This window comes from Pholis gunnellus (genome assembly GCF_910591455.1).
Source record: "Pholis gunnellus genome assembly, chromosome: 14".
Lineage (NCBI taxonomy): Eukaryota > Metazoa > Chordata > Actinopteri > Perciformes > Pholidae > Pholis > Pholis gunnellus.
Genome location: NC_136541.1, coordinates 12,073,551 through 12,084,948, shown reverse-complemented (window position 1 = coordinate 12,084,948; position 11,398 = coordinate 12,073,551). Strand labels below are relative to the sequence as shown.

The 11,398-nt window shown below is 42.7% G+C and overlaps 1 protein-coding gene across 1 annotated transcript; it reads left to right on the top strand.

Moving 5' to 3' along the window:
• Positions 1-9,833: 9,833 nt before the first annotated feature.
• On the top strand, positions 9,834-11,092 carry LOC306706648 (transcription factor HES-1-A-like; the record flags this gene model as incomplete). Its single annotated transcript, XM_079173797.1, has 4 exons — positions 9,834-9,941; positions 10,044-10,139; positions 10,235-10,322; positions 10,638-11,092. 4 exons carry the CDS (start codon positions 9,834-9,836, stop codon positions 11,090-11,092), a joined length of 747 nt encoding a protein of 248 aa, XP_079029923.1.
• Between the last annotated feature and the right edge of the window lie 306 nt (positions 11,093-11,398).

Here is an 11,398-nt window from a genome sequence, read left to right as displayed (position 1 = left end):
ATATGAGTGCCAAATAAGTCTTTTAATTGTTACCAGCCGTGACAGCACCACAAGTTATTGTTTTCTCCTTGTGTGTCTCATGGCAAAATGTGGCCCTGGAGACACCAGTCCTTTTTGCTTGAAGGTTCTTAACTGAGTGAAACGACCCGGAAGTATCTAAGTGGCCGCCATGATGAGAGCTGTTCGATGTCTCTATATGCGAAGGAAAGGTGCTTCAATGCTTCCTTACTTAGCTCCTTCAGCATAGGAAACCCTGGAACTTCCTTTACTAAAGGAAAGAAGATAAAGCCTCCCCCCCCCAATTCCTTGCGGTGGCAACATTTAAAGTGACGCACCATTCGGCCGTCCATGAAAACAAACGTCTTTGCACAACTTGCCTATCTTGCACAGGTTTAACAATTAGTTTCATATAGTCATAAAGTAATGGGATTCATGTTGATGAATAGACAGTGACAATCCTTACGTTTCATTTCATATGTATTTATTTACTTCGAACATTTAACCAATAAGTAAGAAAACAAAACAAGAATACGAAATAAAATGAACAGTTAATATAGCAAACTGTCAATAAACAAATTCTCATTCTCAATAACAAGAAGCATCAGTAAAAACAAGCTAGGCCTATGATAAACTATTGAAAAGACAAAACTAACCAAACAGTTGAATCTACATCATTGCCCAAAGGAAATATTGATATTGATCAGTTTCATTCATAATGCACATTGAATGACGTTGATTCAGTGTGACAGCAGCAGGAAGGAAGGAGCTCCGGGTTCTCTCCTTCACACACCTCGAGTGAAGCAGCCTGTCACAGAAGGAGCTCTTTCTGAAGCCTGCATGCTAATTAAAGTAGATTTCATCCGGTCATGTATTAGTTGCACTTTTTGTAGTCCTCCTTCGTTGTAGTTTCGCCATGGTACACCTACGTCAGTGACATCCACCGTTGCATAATAATCATGTAGTTTAGTGAAAGTGTAGCAGAAACTGCCGCTGAGGCGGTTTTCAGAACTTTGTCTTAGGACAGATCTTATCAACACGATGGCGTCACAACCGACCGCAAGAAGCAGTCATGAAACTTTACAGGTGTGTAGTTGAGATCAAAATAAAGGTCAGGTTCAAAGATGGGTAGGTGTGAAGTGGGTTAAGGCCCCCCCCCCCCCCCACACACACACACACACACACACACTTTACGCCCCTGGCCCAATTTGGCGTCGTGACTGCTGTGATCCCATCGCAACATGATCTCTTGTTTTAAACATTTGTAATTACGTCACCCATTACTATATTTAAAATATTTGAACCACGTCCATTTAAGGCCTAAAAGCACTGGATAATTATTTCTGCTTCACTGAAAATACAAACATACATTCCTCCACTATCTTCAGCTGCTGCAAACATCTAAAAGTTGTAAAACAGTTTTAGGTCATATGGATTCAAAGAAACATGAAACACTTACGCATTTTAGCAATTTCATGAACATAACTGGTACTGTTGTATTTCTAAGACGGAGAACATTCCACTGCTGCATTTCTGTCTTAGAGTTGCTTTGGTTGATATTCTTCCTGTGGAAGAGAGAAGCAGAAATTCTGTGTCCCTTTTTAAAAATTTGATTGCCGCTGACAGTGTGTGTGTGTGTGTGTGTGTGTGTGTGTGTGTGTGTGTGTGTGTGTGTGTGTGTGTGTGTGTGTGTGTGTGTGTGTGTGTGTGTGTGTGTGTGTGTGTGTGTGTGTGTGTGTGTGTGTGTGTGTGTGTGTGTGTGTGTGTGTGTGTGTGTGTGATAGACAGACAGAGCAAGAGAGTGCGTTAGTTCATAAGAAAATCTAAATAATTTGTCCGTTGATGACTATTATAAAATCGTTATGCTCTTTTCCTCAAAATACGACTTTCTTTGTGAAACATAATAACAGCGTCTAACATCACTAAGGTACTGCACATGACTGATAATGTTTTGATTAATTAAAGCAATACAATGAATCAATGAGACACTTGCTGCTGTGTTTTATAACAGTTGATTTTAACGTTTGATTTGTATATATTATGTAACTATTTACAGCTGTTGTATCCATATTTTTCTAGTTCCGGTTAAAAATGAAATAAATGTGAAATATGGCAATTAGTCCCCTACATGTCCTCTTTATTACCACAAGAAGTAACATTTACTAAGGGAATATGTTTTTGAAAATTGCAATACAGTATTTGTACTTATTTTCAACAAAATGTTTCAGTGTTTTGGCAACAAATATCCCTGTGTTTGCTCTGCAGAACTCCCATTACATTTCCCAATAAATCTGTATATTAAGCTACTCTTGCGTGCTTCGTGGGGGGCTGACCCTGGTCACACTTTTTCAGCCAAGACTTACTGATCAATTATGGGCTTTCCCAGCCTCCTCGCTGCCTGGCATATGGGCGCTTAAAGGCGCGAGAGTGGAGGAGAAAGAGGGGTATCATTTCATGTGGAGATCAGGGCCTACGGGCAGTGAATGGGTGGATTTAAGGGGGACGGTGAAAAAGGGAAGGGGGTCCTCGCTTGTTCCAAAAAGAAAAGAATCTCCCACAGATCAGGGAAGAGCCTTTTTGGGAATATTCATGATGAGGATGAGGAGGCATCATGAATTCATGTGTGTCTCCCTGACTTGCACGGATCATCTTTTCAGTAAACACTGATGTGCACAGAGCCGGGATGTCTTGCTTTCGATCCGTGTTTGCGATGTGGTTTGGTGGATAGTGTTGCCTCTCCACAAAGCAATATGGGTTTTTGTGTACTCTGCTGTATTCCTTTTGTATCGGTAGAGCAACAGATGGAGAGTGGTGGAGAGACATAAAGAGGCTAAAACACACAGCCTTTCTTCCTCACAGCCAGCTACTCGCTCAAAAAGATTTTCTCAAGCTTGCGCTCAGACGTGTGCTATTTCGAACATTTTGGACTTCATCTCCTTTCTCTTCTACCCATACGTTTTTTTGTCTTGAGTTGTGTACTTTGGGCCTATGCCTAGTCTTTGTTTCTTTACTCACAACAGTCCCCGCCAAGTGATCAGGACTGCTTAGAATAAATTGTCGAGTAACGGCCACTGTTACACACTTTTGTGCAGCAAAAGTTATCATTTCGGGCGCTTTCTCAATGTGTCTGGTTAACAAACGCATGCCGTCACTTATTCTTCACAAAGTCTGCGAGCAGATGTCAATCTGCTGCAGCTTCTCTGAAAGTATTTCAACACTCATAAGGCCCTCGTCTTGATTTATAGTCGGGACACAAGGCCAACCTGATGCTCACTTACGGTTGGCCTCATTTTACAGATGATACAAAGGCAACCACGTCTGGTAAAAGGTCTGTGACCTACCAGGCGGCCACAAAGGCCTTTTCCTCCCTCCTGTCCCGTAAGCATGGGCTCCTTCTCCGGCCCTTCGTGGCGTCCCTGTCCCCCTTCCTTTATCAGTCCTACCAGGCCTGAATGGGCTCTGTGGTTGGTCAATAAATTCAGCGATTCAGGGGGTGGACAGATGCAGCCGTGTTAACGTTTGTTCACAGGCTTGTTGGAGGGACGGGCCCCACCCCGCAGCTCTTTGTCCCCCGTGGTCCCTCAACAGGTTAGAAGTCAATGGAGGGCCTTGTGTTGAGGTGGCAGGGGCATGGATGGAGCCGCCTCTCACATGGCGTTCACACAGGGGGAGGACCGGCCCGGATCACTGTGACACTTGTTAGTGTGGGGCCACACAACATTGCTGGGTTGCCTCTCTCGCTCTCCCTCGAGGGCCCGTGCGATATTCAGCACTTTAAACAAACTAATGGTTGAGGCTGCCGGGTTGCGTCGACGTAAGATGATCTGCACTCAGAGGCCTGGAGTGACCACACTGAAAAGAAGTGCACAAGTGTATCTTACAATCTCAGTTTACAGATCAGACTCCCAATAGAAATGAGGTCAGGCCTTCATTTGGTCCACAATCTGTAGTTTAAATTTAAACTACAATAGCATTAATGCACTTTTGTGGCTCCTGAAAGTGTCATACTGTTGCTGAGTTATAGTCTGTTTCTCAGACTCGACTGGGCCAAAGCATGGGAACAGCCACACTGGGAGAAAAGAGACACAGAGAGCCACAGATGGAGCAGCACACGAACAGAGGACGGCTTTAGGAGACAGAGAGCAGCGGACAGAAAAAGGCGCACAGAGACTGAAGAGGGACTTAGAGCCATGACTGAAGCCTAACTGTCATGAGAAGATGAGAGTTGCCATGGCCACCCAGGAGCCACCCAGCAAGCATGTGAGCAGGGGAGGCTCGGGGGGCCTGGGCCCGGGCCTGTGGATCACATGCACTAACCAGGGATTATGTGCATAAGTGATGAGCACTAAGCCGGCAGGTGAAGAAGGGAGGCCCTGGGACAAGGAGCGCGCCATCCCTCAGGACAGCTCCCCCTGTAAAGAGCAGGGACTTTTTCCCAAGTGAGGCTGATCTCCCGTGTGAAGGGGACTCAGCCAGAGGTCCTCGAGTGCTGAAAGGGCATCCCCCGGGCTGCTTTCACAGCGTAAGTGGCCAAAACGCTGGTCTTGTGAGTCATCTTGAGTGGCAAGAATGGGCCATCTTCACATTCATAAATCCTAATGCAAACACACTCCTGGTTATGGACTAAGCTTGGATCAGGATAAGCGCCACATGGCAGCGCATCAGCAGGGCTCTTGTTGAAGCTTTTCGGCTTGGTGCTGGTATAAAACGACCGATTCTACGGACTTTTATCCATCAGAAAGGAAAAAAGAATCCAATTTAAGCAGTAGCTAAGTTAAATTTACAGTATATTTATGGACAGGAGCTTCACTTTATAGCCAGGATCAACAGGTTGTTTTGATGCAAGGAATCACTGCTCGTGATATCCGTGGCCTGACAGGAATGTGTTTGAACCCGGATGGCACAAAGAAATCACATTCCCATGGTCCACAGAGGAAAAATACACAGTTAACCAACCTTCCCCCAACACCTTTTCAAGACGATAGTATCCCTGAACATATTAACATGTAAATACACTTAGATACTTTGACAATACACTGAAATGCATATAATCTACATGCTAACTAGTCCTTTAAAGACTTCGCCACTGCTGAATGTGGTTTGGGAAGACTTTCATGTCTGGGTTTTAAAAATTAAATGTGAGGCCTCTCTTAGAATCTCAGAAAGCGTTTTTCAATTTGATGAGGGATAAGGCGATGACTGGGCTCCCTTTTCAAAGGGGGAGACCCAGAGTTCAATAAGACTTCAGTCTCATTGCCTTTGCCTCCAAGTTGAAGATCTAAATGCTGGCATCTTTTAAAGAAAGACCCCACCACGTTAGGTGACAGATGGCAGGTTGTTTATGCTGAAATACCAGTTGCTATGGTCCCCTTTTCCTCCGCAGCTTCACTTGCCATATAGCTCAGCATCCTCTCTGCTGGTGTACTGACTTGGAATAAGCTGACTTGAAACTACTCAGGTTGTTGTTGACAAACATGAGCCTAGATGAGTCTCCTAATCTCCCGCTCCTTTGTCCGCTCTTTATTGCCGTATAAACAGGGCTGAATGCGCTAAAAAAAACTAAACCTCTGTTTTCAGCCTTCTCTTATCTCACGCGGGGTTTAATCTAATGCCCTCTACCCCTTTTACATCTCTGTCTCCGCTAAATACGACCATATTTTTGATTCAGCGGGTCTCCATGACGACCAGTTATTTCCCATCCTTGAGCCCCCCCTCAGCTTCTCTTCTCCATTGATACTGCTACCTCCCCCTTTCCCTTCTTTTTTTTTTTTTTTTCCAAATAAAACAAAGCTCAGAGTGAATGCGCTCTGAGGTAGGTAAATGTATTCAGTGACATCAGCCAGGACGAGTCTATTCTGCCGGATTCCTGTACCACTTGTTTCCAGCCTTGTCTGGGGGCCGGACACTCTGTTGGGCCCATTGTCCCACGTGTATTCCACACAGGCCCGCAATTAATGGAGGCCTTGTCTAAGGCTTCTGGAGCAGAAACTGCTGTTGGGGAGGGGGACAAAAGGCAGGCAGAGCCGGGGGCTGGGAGTTGCTATGGGAGGGCCCCCCCCCTCCCCCTTTAAGGGGGAATTCAAAGGGAGAAGAAGGGACGGAGAGCGAGCGGAGCGCTGGATGAGATGTTTAAGTGATCCCCTCTGTCTGTGCCCTCCCCTCCTGGCCTGAGATGTTTTCATACCAGCAGTTGAAAGGAAAACCTTCGCAGTATTTGATGATGAGGATGGTCATTTCACAGCCCACGTCGCGGTGGTGGCTTGGTGGAGGAGAAAGCATGCCGGGGGCCACAGCCTTCAGACCAGGTGAACGTTGACAGGAGGGTGGCAACCGTGTAGAGACTGCAAAGAGGTTTATCCAATGCACTCCTTTTTTAAAAATATTTTACCTTGCAATCTGTGAAATTTGTCTCCACTACAAAGTCATTTTATCCACAGTAAAATGGCTTTATACTAATGACATGAGAAAACTGCTCAAGCTCTGTTTGTTCAGGTATCCTGTTGTCTCATTGGGATAATTGAAAAATACATAATTTACAAGTATTAAAAATGACAACATAATATTAGTTGATTAGTTAAATTGAATAAGGACTTGGCTGCCTGAGAATAGGCTTCTTTGTTCTGAGTCTGTCTTGTTTGGATCAAAGTCTAAGGAAGGACTCTGACCTGCTTATTAAGATTAAAATCAAAAAGGATTTATATCTTCTGGCTCCTGTTTTCCTGAACTTGTGGCTATCACTCACATGCTCGGCCTTGATATCTTCCTCACCCTTCCGTGGCTCCCTGGAGCCTCCCACCCCAGGGTTCCCACACTGATACGCATCAGGTCTGCGCTATAAACTTCATGTCAACATCACCATCGGCACAATAAAAGGGTTGTTTGTGGCGGAGCAGCAGGCTCACTGAAAACAGGACTGATAGGATGTGATTTATTGTCGTGTGGCCTCTTCTCCAGAAACCCTCTCATCTGCTGTGAGCAGGACCTCGGGCTATTTCAAAGGAGCATCTTGTTAAAACATCCAGTTAGGAGATTAACTTTACGACAGCTATAGATGGAACAGCATCACATTTCTCATTACGTGTTGGCTCCTCTTTTCCTGCTAAAATCTTTACTTTGTTCGTTCAATAAGCTATTTAGTTTTGTGTCTTGCTGAGTTTAACCTAAAGTCTGTCTTCATGTTCTATTGCAAATGAGAAAAAAACATCAACACTGATGGTTATTTATCTTTTGATTCATAACACATAAAACCCATTTCGACTGGGAGTTTGACTTGATTTCATTGAACTTCATTTGATATTGACTCAGGTAAAGAAGACAGTGGCGCTTGAAGTTGTCACTCTCGCACACGGAGAAGAAACTGTGGATGCAAACACTGACCTGGCTTTTGGGGTCATTTCACTTCTGAGGATTTAGGCGCTTTAAGGAGAGCGTTTGAAGTCTATCAGGGGGGATAGAGGCATCTGATGGTAAACCTGGTGAGACAGAGATGTCTGTCAATAAAAGTATCCGCGAACATGCAGCACATGTTCTGTTTTTACATTCAATTCTCCCACTACTACAGCTAATAATTATGATAGTGGATTTTATTCTTTACAAAGAAAAACAATGAGCTTCAAATCAGAATAAAACATTTTAAATTAGCAAGATAAAAGATTTAAACAAGGAAAAGACTTGTTCCATAACCTTTAATAAAATCAGGGTAAAAAAACTGCGTTAGCATCATTTGTTTTGTACAATTCCCCTATCTTGCAAATGAACAGAAAGCAGCCTCATTTTAAGTTGCTCTTTTTCTTCTATCTCAACAAATTCAGTGTTCTTAAAAAATTCTTTTGAAAATAAACCCATAAAAAGCATTTTCTATACATACATTTATTAGCTATTTACTTCGTCAAAAGAGAAGGAATCTACATGAAAAATAAAGGTTTTATGTGCAATAAAACTGGGCTCTTGAAAATATCTGCTAGGATTTTATATGTTATATAATAACCTTCCATACAGTACAATAAAAAATAGCTCATAAATGTATGTTTGACAAATCTGGAGGCTGTTTTTGTAAAGTAACCAGTGATGAAAAAAAAGAGTAATTAAAGTATAAAATCAGAGTTGAAATGGCGCCATCTAAAAATAAATAGATAATAATACTAGTTTTATATTAGATACACAGACAATATATTTTAGGCCCTAATTCTGAACTCTATCCCAGAGAATATGCACTGTAGATTTGTCTTTGTATCATAATCAATATGTCCTTTAAGTTTGAATTAAAGCAGTGACATTATTGATATAAAAACATAACAGTTTTAACTGCTTTTCAGTCATTTATGGACAAAAGAATAAACTTTACAAGCTAACGACAATTCAGGTTTAGATTTTTTTACAAAACAAATGCGAAGTAAACACAGATATAATATATCACTAGCTTAATTATTGTTAGAAGTCTTCAGATGGTTTGAAGTATATCTCTTTATCTTTCCTGCCCTTAACCTGTGATAAGAGACCGGAGGTGTCAGAGTTCACGGCAGCCAGAGGACAGATGAGTGTGTCGGAGATTTTCTACTTCACTGGACATCAGGCCTGGAGTGTGTCAGAGGATGAGGTCTTCACCTCAAAGTCTGAAGCACTCAATGACCCCCGAAAAAGTGTGTGTGTGTTAGACATACACACGGATAAAGAACCTGCACAATTGGAAGTGAATAAGTACTCTGGACAGTTTTAAAAAAATAAAAAAGATGTCCTGTTGCAGAAGCTGCATAACTGAACGTTCAGGCTGTTAAACCACATCATTTAATTGTTAATTTACCTCCATATCAATCAAAGTTAGTTTTACCTTTAGGACGTGTGGTTTGCACCTTATTACAAAATTCAGTTAACTTTCATGAACTGTGACAGAAAACACCAATGGAACAGCTTCTTTTTTGTTTATTTAAAAAAATGCCAACTGATGAAGAATTTGTGATGAATAGTTTTGAGTAAACAAAACTTGTTTAACTTATGGTATTAGGTAACCAATCATTTACTCAATAAACAATGATCTTGTGCATCACAAGGTAATAGCCCAAAGTGACCTGTCAAAGCAATGCAATCGGAAATAATATAAAGCTAAAACCAAAAATGTATAAATCAATTCAAACAAGTAATGCATTAGCATGTATTATTAGAACAGGTTAAACCACCAAATCGACTAATATATTTAACATTAATTACGGTTTAATCTGTTGTTGTAGCTGCTGAGCGACGTTTTATTTTTATTTTTGTATTCAAGCAAAACAGTTGTTCAAACACGCATATTTGTTTCAGCTAAGGCGTCATGATCAGATTAAATAAATCCACTTTGTTAACATTTCTACAACACTAACATGAGGCAGTAAACCCATTTTAGAAGAAACACACCTGACTCGCTGCAGGAGAAGCAGTTTTCCTCATAAACCTGCTTAAACAGAGTAACTTCTTTGTAAAACAGTCTCTCAACATCCTGACAGGTAGCCAATGGGAGCGCCTTGTCGCACGAGCCCGCCGCCTCCCCGGCACCGTGTCCCGCGCGCCCATTGGACGGAATGATGAAACCCGGGGAACTCTCACACGAGCCGCTCGCGTGCAGGCTCGCGGGCTCTATAAATAAACCCCATGCGCTGGAAAGAGGAGCGGACTGGATGTCAGTTTGGCGAGGAGACAGAAGTCACTTGTGACATTTGTCATCAGTAAACTGCTCTGTGGTGCGCCACGAGAAAGCGGGACGCACTCCACGAGACTGACTTTTTATTGCTGCGCATCATTCTGTTAATGATAAAATATAAAGTTTGATAAAGTTTGGACGACTTTTATTTGTAAACCTGAAGATGCCAGCCGGTACTTTAGAGAGAACCTCTCCCAGCGCCGTGGCTGCAACACCGGCAAGTGGGGACTCCACACCCGAAAAACCCCGGAGTCCGTCAGAGAACAGAAAGGTAGGCTATCCGAACAGTTTGTTTTGTAAACATGCTTCTGTTTCGCATCTATCGTTTTATTTTGAAACTGTCATATGAACTGTTTTTCTTTTCTATTTCAAGTCCTCCAAACCAATCATGGAAAAGCGGAGACGTGCGCGCATCAATGAGAGTCTGGGCCAGCTGAAGACTCTCATCCTGGACGCACTCAAGAAAGATGTAAGGATCTCCACACTAAATCTTTATTCCAAGATTGAGATGGATTGAAATTAGGAACCACATTCAGCATTTAATTGTCACTTTCGTCCGTTTAGAGCTCCAGACACTCCAAACTTGAGAAGGCGGATATCCTTGAGATGACTGTGAAGCACCTCAGGAACTTGCAGCGACTTCAGATGACTGGTATGTAGCTGCCGTTTCCGGATTGATGTTGATGTGCACGCAGTAATTCTTGGATGTCTAACTTTAGATGGTAAACATGTTGGGTCTCCAAGATTCATTGCTCACACACAGCTGGTGTGCTTGCCCTTAAGGCTTGATTTCACAAAACCCCAACTGAGTGAATAACATATTTTTGTTCATTATTCAAGTAAGCCAATTATTTAACGATATTATTTTTATTCGTAAGATCTTAATTTCTTAATATTCCCTTTACCGTATAGAACACAATCTATCTATTTGTGTATTAATTTGTACATATTTGTATTTCGTCTCCAGCTGCTGTGAGCACAGACCCATCCGTCCTGGGTAAATACAGAGCCGGGTTCAGCGAGTGTGTAGGAGAGGTCACCCGTTTCCTCTCTACAAGTGAAGGGGTGAACACGGATGTGAGGACTCGTCTCCTCAGCCACCTGGCTTCCTGCGTGACCCAAATCAACACCGTGAACTTCTACACACCTCACCCGGTTGCCCTGAGCCTCGGACAGACAGGTACACAGATTCCAGCGGCCTCCGCTCCACAGATGCCGTCCAAAAGTGGCTCATCAATGCACACTTCCCCAGAAGCGATAAAGCTGTACGGTGGCTTCCAGGTGGTGCCAACACCGGATGGACAGTTCGCTTTTCTTGTTCCCAGCGCAGCTCTCATGCCTCTCGGAGCACAAAACAGTCATCACATGTCACCCGTTGCACCTCGGGTCACCTTAGACTCAGATGTGTGGAGACCATGGTAGGATTTCAGCTCAACTGTTTTTTTTGAGGAAAAGGACTATCACACACTAAAACGTATTTTTGTACATTTTGTAAATGTTTTAAAAACCTACTTGAGAGGGATGTTTACACACACATTTGTGTTTTTTATATGGACATTAGGAGATATTCCTGGCCTCTTGCTCGCTGTGATTTTCCCTGTTTTTGATACGACACATTTGCCCCAGCAGGTCAGCAACATTTTTGAAAAGCACTGTATTTTTTTGAGATGAATAAAAATATTTCTATGATACAATACTTGCTGCTTTGGCGTCTTTGTCATCTCTCCT